A 17,600-nucleotide genomic window follows, 5' to 3' on the forward strand; every position below is an offset into this window, starting at 1 on the left:
ACCACAGATGGGTGTGGGATCACCCACCCCATGTCTCCATGCCTCTCAGTGCCTCCCTGCACCTCTCCACATCTGTGCCCCTCCTAACCATCTGGAGGAATGTGGCTTCTTTAATTCCTTGGTTGTTGAACTTCCATACAACTTAATTTGCTGATGATTCTGGGTGATATTTGTTTTGTAGTGTAGTTGCAATTTTTTGTTGTTTGTTCAAGATGAGCTGTGTTTACCTATGCCTGTATCTTTAGTGGAATTCCTTTAAAATTTCTTATAAGGCATGTCTACTGACAACAAATTTCCTTAATTTTTTTCTATCTAGGAAAGCTTATTTCTAATTCACTTTTGAAGGATAAAGTCACAGGATACAGAATTCTAGATTAGTGGGATGTTTTATCACAACACTTTAAATATTTTACTCCACTATCTTTTTGTCTGGGTGGTTCCTGTAGAGAAATTGAGTGTAATTCTTATCTTTGCTCCTCTGTAGGTAAGGTGTTTTTCTCCCTCTGGCCTCTTTCAATTTTTTTCTTTGTCTTTGGTGTTCTGTAGTTTGAATATGTTATGCCTAGATGGAGTTTGAATATGTTATGCCTGGATGGAGGGGTTTTGTTTTGTTTGGCATTTAACCTCCTTAACATTCTGTGAGCTTCTTGGACCTGTGGTTTGGTCTCTGACATTAATTTGAGGAAAGTCTCAGTTATTATTTCCCCAAATAGAACTTTTGTTCCTTTCTCTTTTTTTCTGGTATTCCCACTATGTGTATCTTATACTTTCCCACAGTTCTTAGTTACTCTTTCCATTTACTTCAGTCTTTTTTTCTCTGTGCTTTTCAATTTAGGAAGTTTCAATTAATATATCAAGCTCATAGAGTCTCTCCTCAGCTGTGTATAGTCTACTAATGAGACCATCAAAGGCATTTTTCATTTCTATTACAGTGATTTGATTTTATTTATTCATGTATTTTAGCCTAAAGCTATCGTTCATCTTTGTTTTTTAAATTTATTTTTCATTATAGTTCACCTACAATATCATATTAGTTTCAGGAGTACAACATAGTGATTCAACATTGACATCCCTTACAAAAGGATCACCACAGTAAGTCTGGTAACCATCTGTCACCATACTTACTTATTATGATTATTATTGACTTTATTCCTTATGCTTTATAGTACATCCCCTTGACTTAGTTAAAACTGGAAGTTTGTACTTTTTTTCCTTTTCATTGAATTTATTGGAGTGACACTGGTTAACAAAATTATACAGGTTTCAGGTGCACAATTGCATAACATATCATCTATACATCTATTACAGTGATTTTAACCTATAGCATTTATTTTTGTTTCTTTTTTAGAATGTCCATGTCTCTGCTCACATTATCCATCTTTCTCCCACGTTGTTTATTTTTTCCTTTAGATCACTTAGCATATTAATTGTAGTTTCAAATTCTCAAATTAAAAAAAATGTTTATTGATTTTAAAGAAAAAGGGAGAGAGACAGAGAAACATTGATGTGCAAGAGAGACACTGATTGGTTGCCTCTCATATGTGCCCCAACCAGGGATGGAAGTTGCAAACTAGGTATGAGCCCTGACCTCGAATGGAACCTTCAACCTGTTGGTGTATGGGACAATCCACTCCAACCAACTGAGCCACACGAGTCATGGCTAAATTTTTAATAAGGCCAAAAATCCTGTCATATCAGTCTGGTTCTAATGCTTTGTCTCTTCAAACTGTGTTTTGCCTTTATTATGCCTTGTAAGTTTTTGTTGAAAGGCAGACATGATATACTTACAGGGTTAAAAAGGTGGTTAATAGGCCTGTAGTAATGTATGGTAAGTGTGGGAGAAGGGGAAGCTTTCTATAGTCCTGTGATTAGACCTCAGGCTTTTAGTGATTATGTGCCTCCTGGATTGTGAACTTCACAATTTCTTCTAGTTTTTTTCCCATTCCCTCACATGGCACAGAATTCCTAGAGGGCACTGAAGTTGAGTGTTTCCCTTCCTTGCCGTCAATGAAACTCTAATAACACCTGAGTAGTTTAGGATCTGGTAAAACAGTCTCTCTTGAGGGCAGGCCTTGTTAAGAACAGACTGTGGCATATTTCAAAATGGCTTCTTTCCCCCTTCCCCTGCCAGGAGCAGAAGTGGATTCTTCTCTAATGTTTACTATGAGAACGTGGTAGAGCTCCTAGAGGCAAAAGTCACAAAAGTGTGAAGCTTCCCCTCCCACCCGCCATCCTCCTCCCCCAAGCTCAAGACTAGGTCTTTCCAGGCTTTTTAACTCTCAGGCTTACCCACACCAAGCCTCCAGCAATTCGTCAATTACACCTCATATTTTCCAACCCCAATACTGGTTTCCCCCCATGGTGGTTTCTCCTCAATGAGTTGTGATTCTCTGTATCTAGCTGTCTCTGCAATTCTAGGCCAGCAGTTTGTCCTATCTCATGTATCTGACAGATTTAAGGAGAGTTTCTGATTTCTCAGTTTGCTCATCTTTTCACTCTTTAGAATGGAGACAACTTCCAAATTCCTTACATGCCAGACCAGAAACTAAAAGTCCTCTCTGTTACTGTGATAAGCCACAATATGCAAGTGTTGCTTTCCAGAACATAGACATTATATCTGCAATAGGGAACAGAAAATTACCTCTGCTAAAAAGCTTTCCCCCCACCCACACTAGATAAATGCTTGCTGCATTCTAAGCAGAAGTTCTACCATATACAAAGGCCTGGAATTAGGAAAGAGAACAGTTCTTTTAAAAAGTGCAAGTGATCCATAAGTTTGAAGGAACACTTGTGTGGTACAACAGCAGCAAATAGGGATGGATACATAAGCAGGAAGCAGGATATGCAGGGCCTGGCTCACCCAACTACAAAGTTTGGATTTTATTCCTCTTCCAGCCCTTGAGGACTTATAAGCCACATCATTCAAAAATTATTAAAGGTGAATGGAAATGGCATGGATTGATGTATATTTTGACAAGATCACTAAGGGGATATTAGTTTAGAAGTGCATTCATTCCAGAGGCCTGGCAACAACAAAACCAAATGAAAGGCTTTTGCAGAAACCCTCTGAGAAATTATGAGAGCCTGAACTAATGCAGCAGCTATGGGGAAAGAGAGGAGGCACAAGATGTGAGTGATATTTAGGGCTTAGTGACAGATTGAATGCAGGGGCGGAGAGAGGTGTTGGAGTTGTGATTCCCAGGTTTCTGGCTTGGACAAGTAGGTGGATGGTGGTACCACACAAAGACAGAGGACGAGTACCGTTAAAGAGAAAGATGACAAAATGAGTTTTGGACAAACTGAGTTTGAGATAACTGTGAGATAGCCTAATGGAGACAGATGTTTACCTGGAGCCATCCTGATTCACACTCTGGAGTCTGTCCTTACATAAACAGAAGTTAGTGAATGAGAAGGGGGAAATGAAGGGAAGGAGTTTGAACACAAATTTTGAAATAGCCAATACTTAAGGTAGTACTGAGGGAAAGAAGCCATGGAAAAGACTGGGAAGCAGAGAAGAGAGTGGTCTGTCTGGTAGAGCTATTTTAATTCAATTCTGCACTCACAACAACCAAAGTTTAAGAGTAAACTGACAACACTGCATTCTCTCTCTCTCTCTCTCTCTCTCTCTCTCTGAACTCCAGTCCACTCTTAAAACGCGCATCCACATTCCTGAGACTTTTCATTCCTTACCTCCTCTTGCGAACTCCACTCCCCTTTTCTAGCGGCCACCAAAAATCCCCCTCACTTTTCAGGAGCAGCTGGAATAGAAGCCTTGGAAGCTACTTGAATGGGTCCCTCTTTCTTTGTGTCCCCTTTCTCATGCTCATGGCTCAGTTTCCCCTCTCAATGGAGTATCTTGAAGGCTGTATCTTACTCATCTTGCATCCTCAAGACAAAGCGCACACAGTGTACCCATGCAGGAAGACTATGCAGCCTTCCCAGTTTCTCACGTGCTTCGAGCGAAATTCCTGGTCCCACACCTTCCAAAACTCTGGTTTGTAAGTCTTAGCTAGGCTGCCTCGGCTAACGTCACTTGGGGAAACCCGTTTCAGAGACAGATGGTTTTTTGCACCAGGAGTCAGGATTGCCACCAAGCCGCCGCTATCCAGCCTAGTCCACATCCGCTCCAGCCTCCGGGCTGAGCTCAGCTGCTACCGCTAGAGCGCGAGGCACCGCCCAGCCCTTGCTGGCTCTCGAAAACCCCGCCTCCAAGCCCGGGTCCCCGCTTCGGAGGAGGCCACACGCGCGGGGCTCCGCCCACTCCGCACTCGCGCCACTCTCCCAGCGTAGGGCTCGCGGCCTAGCCCGGTAACCAGTCCCGGAGGCCCGCCCCGGATGCACGCCAGTCGCTGAGCAGAACCGGAGGATATGGCGAACCAGGTATCACAGGCCGAATCGAGGGCCGGAGTCCGAGGTTGGGAGGGAAAGAAAGCATAGGGTGGAAGCAGATTGCTGGACCCCAGAGCTGGACCTTTGAGCTGAAACGGAGCCGCGGAGCAGCGGTTCAGTAGGAAGGAAGCTTTGTTTGACCTACGTACTTGGGAGGGTTTTGCTGCTTCTGGGCGACCGGAACCCGGTGGGGAGTTCGGAGAGTGGCGGGTGCAGTCGGTGCTATTCTGGTGGAAATCGCTGAGGGGGAATCACAATTTCCCTACGCAAAAATGAGTACAGCGGGTTCTTTTGTTCAAGGTTATTTCATGGATAAAGTTGATGAGATGCTGTAGGAATGTACCTTTTGCTTATATTAAGTAGCCTGTGGGATAATTGGTTTCCTTATTCCTCATTTTGCATAAAGTCGAAGAACCTATCCAGGACTTACTGCAACTTACCCAGGGTCATACTTGGGGGCGGCTAACCTCTGACCAGAGCCTGTGCTACTAACCTCTAGGTTGCTTGTGCTTCGTGATAGTAATTCAAAATCGAGCCACTATTATGCCACCGAGGAACGGACATATTTTAGGAAGACTCCTAGATCCCCTTGGGTAACGTTTTTGAATATTTAGGCGCCAGAGCTTTTTATCCTCCATTAATCCGCACAGGTGTGGTCCCCAGTTTACATAACAAAAACTGAGGCCTAGAGGTTGGTTGGTAGTGCTTCGTGGTCACAACCAAAAATAGTGAGCCCAGATTCCAATCCACGTCTGTCCCAGTGCAACAGGCCATCCCAGTTCGGGAAACACATTAGACAATAAAGATAGGAAATACGAATAACATGAATAATTAGTCTGAAGTTGCTTTGCAGACTTTAGAAAATTTCTAGAAACATTTATGGCCTTAAATGTTGTAGTTGAAAAGAAATGGTAAACTCCAGAGGTCTTTTAGATTTAACAGATTGGCACTTGTTTTTCTTTGTTACCAAGTGTCTTTGTTCAGAGCAGGTGAAAAATTATTATTCCTGTTATAGTTCAAGTGTTGAAGTAGGGCAATTGCCTGTGATTTAGAGTGGAGCTTTTTGGCCAGTCTGACAATTCAGACTGGCCATTTCTCAAGTGCTCAGTAGCGGCAGGTGGTAAGTGGGCACTGTATGGAGAGCACAGGTAAAAGGATAGGTGTAGTTTTTTAAAGTCCTCCCATTCTGATACTCCTCACACTCCTTCCCATCCTGCAGTTGTACGTGAGCAAAAGAATTTTCTAGGGCACATGCCAAACATTCGGATTCTGTGGGCTCTGTGCCAGACTTACTGAATCAGATTCCCTTGGAACTTGTATTCTCAGCCTGTTTCTGCTTATGCGTCAGAGAGAGTCGTGAAATATTAGGTGAATAAAACTGTTCAACCAAAAGAGGCCTTTTTACATCTGACCGTGTAGTCATCTAAATCAAATATTTTAATGAATATTATTTATATGAAATCTAAAAACATGCAAAAACAGTTCCCCATATTGCTTAGAGATACATGTTTCTTTGTGAATCTGTGATATACTTCCTAAGATTAAAATTCATCAGTATCTAAATTAACTAATAAGCAGGTCATTATTAGTCCAGGTGAATAAACAGCTGTTTTCTCCCCCCTTCCCCCTCCTTGCAGGTGATCAGGTGCAAGGCTGCCGTTGCCTGGGAGGCTGGAAAGCCGCTCTCCATTGAGGAGGTAGAAGTGGCACCCCCAAAGGCTCATGAAGTTCGAATTAAGGTAATTTACATCTGAGGCCATAGAAAAGGAGACTTAAAATTAGGTCTCTGGGTAGATGAATACTCTGAATTCTTCAGAGGATAAATCCCAACAGAGAGTGTTGAAAACAAGGTATGGAAAGTCATCCCGCCTTAGAATCACAGCATCCTCCTCTTCCTTCGTCCCTGTCACCTTTGCAGACTCTGCTCCACCTTTTAGTTCTGCTGTTGATTTGCACAGCCTTCCCCAGGGATCGCTGGATTACTGCATTTTATTGTTGTGGCCCAGGTTTAAAGTGCCTTTGTAGGACAGTCCCCTTTCTTCTGATCCCGTACCTTAAAAATGTATGGTGGCACATCAGAAACAGAAGAAGAAATTGTCTTCAGTTTTGTTTGAGGAGACTTCAAATAAGACTTGGGAAGAAGCTCCTGATCGACTAGAATAACAATCAAGGGAGGTCAGCGTGATTAGAGAGCTTTAAATACTGACTCGCAGACAGGGCCCGAGTTCAGGGGATGCCTTCATTTTACTCCAGTGCTGCTTCCTCTCTGCTGTGGCAGAGAAAGGGAAGTATCCCAGGAGGGAGGCATGTTGCACAAGGCAATCAGCTGGATGTTTTTAACATTCTACTCTGTATTTGTTTTCATATAAAGTTAATGGTTTAAATTGGTGATCATTGAATAAAACTAACTTTCTAAAAAAATCAGCTCTTTTTGCTGTAAATTAGAGTAAACGTCCACCACCCCGACTCCAGATGCACAGCAGCTGTACACAAAATGGCTCGTGCTCCCAGGGTACCATGTTTTAGGTCAGGAAGCACGGAGTCGGATAACTTTTTAAGTTCCTTTTCAGCCCAGACCCAGGAATCTGAAATCTTAAAATAGTTAAATTCAGAAATTAACCTGATTGTGATTTTGCCACCAAAAAAGAAAATGTTTGTCTTGAGTGTCCTGGATGGAGTACACTGAGTTCAGCTGTCTTCCCTGGGAAACTACTAACAAATAGCAAAAAGTGTTACATTGTAAGTGGGTCTGTAGGTGAAAAGCAGGGAAGTGTAAATACACTCTAACACTTTTCCTTTCTGTGCTCTTTTAGTGGTTTGGAAAGATATCAGATACGTTAAAGTGAGAGAGAGAGAGAGAGAGAGGTGTAACAGGCTTATGGAAGCAGAATTGTGTGTGTGTGGCTGCTAAAAGGGAGTTGGTTCCACTAAAATCTTTGAGTTTTGGCACACACCAGCAGGCTGGCCTATTTCAAAAATTGTCCAGGCCTTGTTGTCCAGAAATCACACTCCCCAGCTGTTGTGAAGAGGCCAGCAGTGAGATGGCTCTGCACACAGGTGCCGTTCCTCTTCACACTCTAGGGCACAAGTCCTCGTCCAGTCTCCTTGCTTTGTCTTGCTGCAAAATGCAAAGGAGAATGAATGCACCTCCTTCCTCACGTGTAAATAAACTAGTACACCTAGGTACTGCTTTTTTTAAAAGCTGCTAATGCTAGTTGTTAAGACGCCATCTACTTGTAAGCCCATACCGATGTCAGGGAGGGTAGAAGGTGAAAAGGAATGTATCTCAGAATCAGTGAAATATGGTATTCAAATAAAGTGCCTTTCCTTTGCCCTCCGCCTCACTCTGAGCTACATGCACACACACTTACACACACTCTGTTTGAATATTCTGCTAGATCATTGCCACTGCGGTGTGTCACACTGATGCCTACACCCTGAGTGGGGCTGATGCGGAAGGGAGCTTTCCAGTGATCTTGGGGCATGAAGGCGCTGGAATTGTGGAAAGTGTCGGCGAAGGAGTTACCAAGCTGAAGGCAGGTAAGAGGGTATTTGAACCACTTATTTTACAATGTTGGCTTATTTCTATAGGGAACTAACATTTCTTTCTTTTTTTTTAAAGATTTTATTTATTTATTTATCTTTTAGAGGGGAAGGAGAGAGGGAGAGAAACATCAATGTGTGGTTGCCTTTCGTGCATCCCCTGCTGGGAGTTGGCCTGCAGGGAACTGGCCTGCAACCCAGGCATATGCCCTGACTGGGAATCGAACTGTGATCCTCTGGTTCGCAGGCCCGTGCTCAATCCACTGAGTTACACCAGCCAGGGCGGGAACTAACATTTCTAATAAGCTACTTATGGTTTATTTTGAATAAGTTATTACCTAAGAAAGTTATCAAGACTGATTTTGTTTCTCACCCAGGAAGCACAAACAGGGGGCGGGGGAGTGTCAAAAGTAGATTGGTAGGCTTTTGTGTGGAGAATAATACAATGATTAATACATAATAATACAAGAGTAAATTCTTTCGAGTAGTCACAAATAATAGTACAAGAATATAGCCCTGGCTGGTGTAGCTCAGTGGATTGACTGCGGGCCTGCGAACCACAGGATTGCAGTTTGATTCCCCGTCAGGGCACAGGCCTGGGTTGTAGGCCAGTTCCCAGCAGGGGACCCACGAGAAGCAACCATACATTGACATTTCTCTCTCCCTCTCTCCTTCCCTTCCTCTCTGAAAATAAATAAATAAAATATTTTTAAAAAAGAATATAAACACTGTTTCTCATACTCACAACTGTAAACTTCTTTTGCCCACACTGTATTTGATGGTTTTTTCCCCTCTGATTTGCCGACTGCTGTTCATCTGGAGCAGTTAAAAACCTTTCTAAAGCCGGCGTTGCCCAATTAAGCAAGAATTGTTCAAAATGGATCAGTGAGTCAGTATTTTGAGACACATGACTCCTTGTTCTCCAGATACTATTTTAAAAGTTTCCTTTAACAAAAATTCTGACTTGCGTTTTCTGCAGAGTCAGGCAATATCTGAATGATTCTGGGTAGGTGAAGGTCTAAGGTTTGAAGTTGCTGACCTTCCTTAGGTTGACAGGAATGGGAATTTGCAGGGGTTAGTACACTCATTCAGAAACAGACGCCACCTCTTCAGGATGAAGCATTTGCATTTGTTTTCCAGGTGACACTGTCATCCCACTTTACATCCCGCAGTGTGGGGAGTGCAAATTTTGCCTAAATCCTAAAACGAACCTCTGCCAGAAGATAAGGTTAGTATCATTTTATTTTATTTTATTCTTAAAATGAGGTCATCTTAATGATAAGTGTGTGGCTATTTACACAGCACATTCTACATGAAGTACTTCATTCCCTCTTTATAACAACTTCAGTATCATCAGTATATCCCAGTTTTCATAGGTGAGAAAGTTAAGACTCAGAAATTAAGTGGTTTGCCAAGTATTGCCTGCTATTAAGAGAGAAAACTGAATTTTCTGAACTCATTCTCTTTCCTTAACACTAGGCTAAGTTTGCCAACATGTGTAATAAGGAAAAACATGCTTATGAAATTGAATGGAATAATTTTTATGTCCACTTTATTGTCCATGAAACCAAAGTAATAAAACTTATTTTATAAGATAACTGGGGCCCTAGCTGGTATAGCTCAGTGGATTGAGCACGGGCCTGCGAACCACACGATCGTGGTTCGATTCCCAGTCAGGGCACATGCCTGGGTTGCAGGCCAGTTCCCTGCAGGGGACTCACAAGAGGCAACCATACATTGATATTTCTCTCCTTCTCTCCTTCCCTTCCCCTCTAAAGATAAATAAATAAAATTTTTAAAAAAAGATAACTGGGAAGACTATAAGAGATAACATAACCTCTTAACACAGACAAGGTAGTTACTTTATTGAGGTATGGTAAAATAGCTGTTAAAGAACTACTTTGAGGCAGTTTATGATTTTCTTGTTTATGTTTCCTTTTTTGTTTTCTTGTTTATTGAAGTCAAACAGACATATAATAAAGTACTGAAAGTATACACATCTTAAGTGTGCAGCTCAATGAATTTTTCTGTATATGCCTGCCTAATGGTTATAACCATCACCTAGATCAAGACAGAGAGCCTTGCCCTGGCCGGTGTGGCTCAGTTGGTTGGAATGTCCTATAACCGAAGGGTAATGGGTTGGACTCTCAGTTAGGGCACATACCTAGATTGAGGATCCCATCCCCTGTCTGGGTACCTACAGGAAACAGCCACTCAATGTTTCTCTTCCTTCCTCTCTCCCTTCTTCTGTCTCTAAAGCAGTGGGAAAAAGGTTGTTGGGTGAGGATTAAAAGAGAGAGAGTCCCTTCCAACACCTCACAAAGTCCTTCATGTCCCTTCTAAATAAACACCTGCCTTCCTCAAAGATCACCAGTGTTGTGATTTGTTTCACTGTAGAACTTCTTATAAGTAGTTGTGCACTGTGTGCTCTTGTTTGGTTTCTTTCGTTCATAACGTCTGGGAGATGCATCCAAGTTGCTGTTCTCCATTCAGGTATCCCTAGCACTGGAATGCTGAGTCATAGGGGACCCTCTCACCAGCAGTGTATGGGGGATCCATTTGTTCTTGCATTTGTCTTCTAATGCCGTCAACAAAATTAGTTTATATTTTTGGAAAACAAGATTCCATTTCTTTTATAACATAAATCCAATTACTTTTTAGCAGAACTAGAATAACAACAAAAGCTAGTTGTTTTCAAAGAGAATTTCAAATAGCCTGAAAATTTTTGCTTCATGTGGCTGTCTCATGAGCTTTGTAACCTTTTAGAGGGACAAGTCTTTTCACAGCTTAAAATGTGCCCCACATCACCTTTGCTTGTGATCTCCTCTGGGAACAAGTGACTACTGACTAAGGAGGGCTAAACAAACAAGTTGTCATATACAGAGATAATAGTTACTTATAGTACACCTCTGTCACCTGTTTGCTCTGTGTTTCTGGTCATATTTTTGTTGTTCTCTCAAAGGACATGTATTTCCTCTTGAATCCAGAGGCAATCCATTTTTCTTCCTCTGTATTTGTTTATTCATATATATTCCAAAGGATTTGTCCACAAGGATGAATCAAATTATTGTTCATTTTTATTATAAATAACATATTTATTCAGCACCATGTGCCAGGCATAGTGTTAATGCTTTAAATAACATCTCATCTGATTTGTTAGCAACTGTGCAGTTCTAGGGAGGAAGCTGAGGCACCGAGGCTCATTAACTTGCCCAAGATCACACAGGACTTGAACCCAAGTGTGTCTGACTTTAAGGCTCATTCTCCTAAGCAAGACATTATATCACCTATATATTTAGAATATCAAAAATAATTTTTGTTACCATAAGTCATATTGGTTGCCTTTGTGAATGTGTTCTCCCACCCCATCCTCTTTGCTATAACCAACTACACGAGCAAAAAACTAAGTGAAGAGAAAAAAACAGCTTGAATCCTTGAGGACTGTTAATACTTTTGAAAAAGTCCTTCTGCAAGATCTAAGTTACCCAGTCTGTCCATCTGTTGATTTTAGCTGAGTGGATCGCTGCGTGTGGTTGCTGGTTGTGTGGGTGCTGGATTTGGCTTTATGCTTTGTGAAGTTACATTTGCTTACAGAGTTTTAGGATAGAATTTTAAAATAACTTCATCTGATCTATAAGTTAAAGTACTTGTTAAAAATTATTTTAATACTCTGATAATAAGATCCAGAAGGATATCGAATGTTGGAAAAGATATGTAAGGCTTTAATCTCATAAGTTTCCCTAATAAGACATTGCTGAAAGATACTAAATATTAATACATATATTAAAAATTGGACTTTTGGTGTTAGCATACTCTTCTTTTTATTAGTCGTTATTTTTAAAACTGATTTCTTTTTCTTAGGGGTTTTAGGAACCCTAATTTTACCCTGCCTTTTTCCTTTCTTATTTTCTTTATAGAGTCATGCAAGGAAAAGGATTGATGCCAGATGGTACTAGCAGATTCACTTGCAAAGGAAAGACAGTTCTGCATTACATGGGGACCAGCACGTTCTCTGAATACACGGTTGTGGCTGATATCTCTGTTGCTAAAATTGATCCTGTGGCACCTTTGGATAAAGTCTGCCTCCTGGGTTGTGGCATTTCGACGGGTTATGGAGCTGCTGTGAACACTGCCAAGGTCAGTATTGGCCCGGCTTTGAGCTTTGCCTTCTAATTTGATAAAACGAAACTTTGTTGGAGTGATGACATCATCCCAATCTGTAAGAAACCCAGTGATTTGCCCTGACTGGTGTGGCTCAGTGGGTTGGGCATCGTTCTGCAAATAGAACAGTTGCTGATTTGATCCCTGGTCAGAGTACATGCCTGGGTTGTGAGCCAGGTTCCCAGTCGGGACCTTGCTAGAGGCAAACTGATCAACCAACAGGTGTTTCTCTCACGCATTGATGTTTCTCACCTTTATCGATGTTTCGTTCCCTCTCTTTTTCCCTCCCTTCCCCTCTTTCTAAAAAAAGTTAAATATAGTCTTAAAGCAAAGGAAGGAAAGAAAGAAAAGGAGAGAAACCTAGTGATTTTCTTTTTTAAAAAAATTTTATTTATTTATTTATTTATTTATTTATTTATCTTTAGAGGGGAAGGAGAGAGGGAGAGAGACATCAATGTATGGTTGCCTTTCAGGCGTCCCCTGCTGGGATTTGGCCCGCAGGGAACTGGCCTGCAACCCAGGCATGTGCCCTGACTGGGAATCGAACCGCGATCCTCTGGTTCGCAGGCCTGTGCTCAATCCACTGAGCTACACCAGCCAGGGCCCTAGTGATTTTCTTGACTTCTGTTTAAGGAGTACCTCATAGAATGTCTTCTGATAGGTGGAGCCTGGCTCTACTTGTGCCGTCTTTGGCCTAGGAGGAGTTGGACTGGCAGTTATCATGGGCTGTAAGGTGGCCGGCGCATCCCGGGTCATTGGTGTGGACATCAATAAAGATAAATTCGCAAGGGCCAAGAAGTTTGGAGCGTCTGAATGTATCAGCCCTCAGGACTTCAATAAACCCATCCAGGAAGTGATCATTGAGATGACTGATGGGGGAGTGGACTATTCCTTTGAGTGTATTGGCAATGTGAAGGTCATGGTGAGTACCCTTGGTTTCATTCCTTCCTCTTTCTCTCTTCTGTGTGTGTTTGTTTGTGTGTAACTGCTTTTTTAATGGAATTTTCTTAATTGAGATTTAGCATTGTTTTGTTTTGAGAAAGGAAAAGTCTCTTGTAAGAATTATTCTAATACAAGAAAGGAAAAATAATGATTTGAACCACAAGTAGGAAATGACACAAGAATGGCTCAGGAAAGGATTAAGAAAATGTTTCTTTGCTTTTCAGTGTATGGTGAACCTTAGAGGATGTCTGCTTAAATAGAGGGCAAAACGATGACATTGTGGAGAGCGTGAGCTTTGAAATCAGATAGGCATCCACACACTAAGTCAGTGGTCGTGGGCAACAACCTGACTCCTCTAAACCTGAGTTTCCTCATGTGTGAAATATGGACAGTAACTGCACCTACTTGACACAGAGGAGACATTTAGCAAAAATACTAGTGTTCTCTGCCTGCTTGTCTTATTAAAGTCTTTAGAATTTTGAGGTAGTATTTGCTTTTAAAAATGGACAACAAGTAAAACCTTCACATTTCTTCAATTTGTGTTACTGTTTTAGCTAAGTTAATAAGTTTTTAAATACTTGGTTTTTTTTTAAAGATTTTATTTATTTATCTTTTAGAGAGGAAGGAAAGGAGAGAAGGAGAGAAATATCAATTTATCGTTGCCTCTCATGAGTCCCCTGCTGGGAACTGGCCTGCAACCCAGACATGTGCCCGGACTGGGAATCAAACCACGATCGTGTGGTTCGCAGGCCCGTGCTCAATCCACTGAGCTACACCAGCCAGGGCTAAAATACTTGTTAATTCACTGAACAATCCATTTGATCATTTCGTTGCCATTTTTTTAGCAAGCTTTGTGAAAAGCTCTCCCCACAGAAGTTTCTGGGGAAGCTGATGTTCTCGGCAAAATGCACTGACTTCTGTGTTTGGTCCTCTTTCTTCCTGCAGAGAGCAGCGCTGGAGGCCTGTCACAAAGGCTGGGGCGTCAGCGTGGTGGTGGGCGTAGCCGCTTCAGGTGAAGAGATTGCCACTCGTCCATTCCAGCTGGTAACAGGCCGCACGTGGAAGGGCACTGCCTTTGGAGGTAATTTGTTGGATGGGATGAGTACATTTTCTCTCTTATTTCCATTGGCAGTGTTTTAATTCCAGGCCAGTTTTCTTGTTTTAACAATAATTTTTATGGGTTACTTTCTCATCCTGAGTTGTCCCATACAACGCTGTTTTAATGGGACATTTTCCCCTGGAATTGAGGAGGTGCTCAGCTTCTTCTGAGGCTCAAGGCAACACTTTACACACTTTAAAAAAATCAATATTATGTTCACGGGGCTATAGTTGGGGGTAGGTCAGGCATGAGAGGTTGGTTGCAGGGTAAGCAAACTACGGTGTCATCCGTATTGTGTCATTTTGTGGAGGTTATGGGCATGTTTCACTCATTTTTCCGGAGAGTGCAGTTATCACTAGATAGAAAACACCTCTGTCCAAATAGTGCTGATTTCAGCAGTACCCAATACTAAGTCTTAAACTGAAAACTTAGTTAGACAGACCTTACACCAAAATTAAAAGGCTGCCAGACTGATGAGTTTTCCTCTGTGCGATCCTAAAAAGTATATCGTTGTTTGGGGTTGCCTAAGTTTTGATAGGTTTTTTTAATTTTAATTTTATTTTTTAAAAGATTTTATTTATTTATCTTTAGAGGGGAAAGGAGGAGAGAAGGAGAGAAATATCAATGTATGGTTGCCTCTCGTGAGTTCCCTGCTGGGAACTGGCCTGCAACCCAGGCATGTGCCCTGGCTTGGAATTGAACCCCGATCCTCTGGTTTGCAGGCCCGCACTCAATCCACTGAGCTACACCAGCCAGGGCAGTTTTGATAGGTTTTTAAAAATATATATTTTTATGCCCTGGCTGGCATGGCTCAGTGGAACAAGCGCGGGCCTGCAAACCAAGGGATTGGGGTTCGGTTCCTGGTCAGGGCACATGCCTGGGTTGCAGGCCAGTTCGCAGCAGGGGACGCACGAGAGGCAGCCATACATTGATATTTCCCTCCCTCTCTCCTTCCGTTCCCCTCTAAAGATAAATAAATAAAATCTTTTTAAAAAATTACCCAAGAATAGACTGCTGGCCTACTATACACACATACACACACACACACACACACACATACATACATACATACATATTTTTTTACTATCCTCTTAAGAAAAAGATCACATAGCATGAGTTTTCAATGATCTGTGTTTAACAAGTATCTGTTAACATCCCCTCGCTTATATTATGCCAGGATTTTGAAAGAAGAAAAGATTACAACAGTGTGCTAAAATGAAGAATTTGGCCAGAGTTTTGGCCATAATTTTAATGTCCTCCTTTATACCGTATAATTTCCTGTAGCAGTGTCAAGCCGATTAAGTCCTCCTTTTCAAATCCATGGGTGTGTACTGAACTTGAGTGTCTTAGAAGAGACTTCTAAAGCCACGTGTGCAACTCAGAGGCATCATCTCAGGATCCACAGCTGAGTTTGAAGGGCTTCTAAGCCTGGTGACTGAGCCAGGGAGGGTGGTAGAAACGTCTTACTGAAGCCTCATCCTAACTGGGAAATAAGCTGGAGCACTGGGGCCCCAGGGTGTTGTTAAAATATGACCCACAGATGTAAATAGAAATTTTGGTTTAGAGTTGTAGTTGTCTCAGTTAACAGGAGTTTTAAAAGAGAAAGAAAAAGCCTGCAACTTGGTAAAAGATATAAGGAGGAAGATTTGGGAAAAGCTCAAAGTAGGTTTGAAATGTGGTCCAAAGCATCACCAATTTAAAAAGTAGGAAGGTGCCCTGGCTGGTGTGGCTCAGTGGATTGAGCACTGGCCTATGAAGCAAAGGGTCTCCAGTTTGATTCCCAGTCCCAGCAGATGCCTGAGTTGCAGGCCAGGTCCCCAGTAGAGGGCGCGTGAGAGGCAACCACGTATTGGTGTTTACCTGCCCTCTTTCTCCTTCCTTTCCCCTCTCTAAAAGTAAATAAAATCTTTTAAAAAAAAATTAAAAGTAGGAAGGCTGTTTTCTTGATTTATTGCTTCCTCAGTAATAAGTGAAAAATTGAAGGACCCAATATTCTACTTTGCTGTCAGTTTCATTTTTCTATTCTGAGATGCTATCCCTATTCATTGTTGAATTTAAAACCAAAGAAATAGTCGTATGTCACATCAACATTTTTCTTCCTTGAATTTCATTAGTACAAAAATATTTGCTCTTGTGGACCTAATAAATAAGCCTGTTCTAAGACTCACAGAGTTCTATCCTGGGTGGTCTGGAGGTCTTGATTGAGACTTAATGAGATTTTAATAAATAGGTACAGAAAAAGGTGTTTACTTTTTTCTTAACTAATGATGTACATTAAATTCTCTTATGTCTATACTAATTTTGAAGTTTTTCATTTGTCTGCAATGAAGAAAATTTATTCTCAAGGTCTTTGTTTAACCTACGAAGTAATGAGCGTACTATAGAGACTTGTTGAAGAAATTAATGGAAGATGTTGTGATTTCTTTTAGGATGGAAGAGTGTAGAAAGCATCCCAAAGTTGGTGTCTGAATATATGTCCAAAAAGATAAAAGTTGATGAATTCGTGACTCACAATCTGTCATTTGACCAGATTAACAAAGCCTTTGAACTGTTGCATGCAGGAGAGAGGTAAGCTTCCTCTCTAGTTGTATATTGTAGAATATAGGGAGAATTTGAGGTGCATGGAGGAAGAGGGTTAAAAAAAATACAGTCTTGCCCTGGACAGGTGCTTAGTTGTTCCATACACAAAAGGTTGCAGCTTTGACCCTTAGGGCACACATCAAGGTTGTGGGTTCCATCCCCATTTGGGACACTTATGGGGAGCACCCAGTCAGTGTTTCTCTCTCCCACTGATGTTCCTCTCTCCCCCTACCTCTCTCTAAAATCAACAAACACATCCTTAGATGAAAACTTTACAAATATATCTATAATTTTAATGTTCTTAAAAGATACTGTTCAAAACCTGTCTATATTGTTTCTTTCTCTTACAGCATCCGAACTGTTGTAAAGTTTTAAATTCAAAAGAAGAAAATATGTCCATCCTTGTAACTGAATCATATTATCTTATTGGAGCAGCAAGACAAGCAGGGAGAAGCTTTTCCAAGTTCATGGCGTCTTGGACTTTTAGTAACCCACTCTAGGGAATAATGTTTTCTGTATAATTAATATAGCTCCAATCAGGGATAAGGCTAATACCATCATGTATCTGTTTCCTAGGCTCTCTTTCACATGAATAATTGCTAGCTTATTAAGGAATATCTTAACATAATAAAAGTAATTTAGGCTTATGTGCTCTGTCTGTCTCGTGCTGAATTTATTCTCATGGTTCTCTCCCCATTATCTTTCCTCTTTAAAGGAAAGATGGAGGAAGCAGGACAATAGTGAGTTTATGAACCTCATCTTCTGCTTTTTTCAAGAACTTTGACTTAAGAGTCTCAGGCCCATTGACTAAAGAATAGATTTCCTTAAGCCATCCGTGGCAAACCAGAACCCAAGTCAGCTTCTGTGAAATTATCTTCTTGAGGGC

General features: G+C 41.4%; 1 protein-coding gene across 1 annotated transcript; it reads left to right on the forward strand.

Moving 5' to 3' along the window:
- The first annotated feature begins 4,278 nt into the window (after positions 1 to 4,278).
- On the forward strand, positions 4,279 to 17,367 carry ADH5 (alcohol dehydrogenase 5 (class III), chi polypeptide). Its single transcript, XM_037039125.1, has 9 exons — positions 4,279 to 4,380; positions 6,027 to 6,128; positions 7,788 to 7,929; positions 9,073 to 9,160; positions 11,850 to 12,069; positions 12,755 to 13,015; positions 13,981 to 14,116; positions 16,564 to 16,702; positions 17,065 to 17,367. The coding sequence occupies exons 1-9, from the start codon at positions 4,369 to 4,371 to the stop codon at positions 17,087 to 17,089; spliced, it is 1,125 nt and encodes a 374-aa protein (XP_036895020.1). The 5' UTR covers positions 4,279 to 4,368; the 3' UTR covers positions 17,090 to 17,367.
- Positions 17,368 to 17,600: the final 233 nt, after the last annotated feature.

The sequence above is a fragment of the Sturnira hondurensis genome, unplaced genomic scaffold (genome assembly GCF_014824575.4).
Source record: "Sturnira hondurensis isolate 20B ecotype Veracruz unplaced genomic scaffold, ASM1482457v3 Scaffold0025168, whole genome shotgun sequence".
NCBI lineage: Eukaryota > Metazoa > Chordata > Mammalia > Chiroptera > Phyllostomidae > Sturnira > Sturnira hondurensis.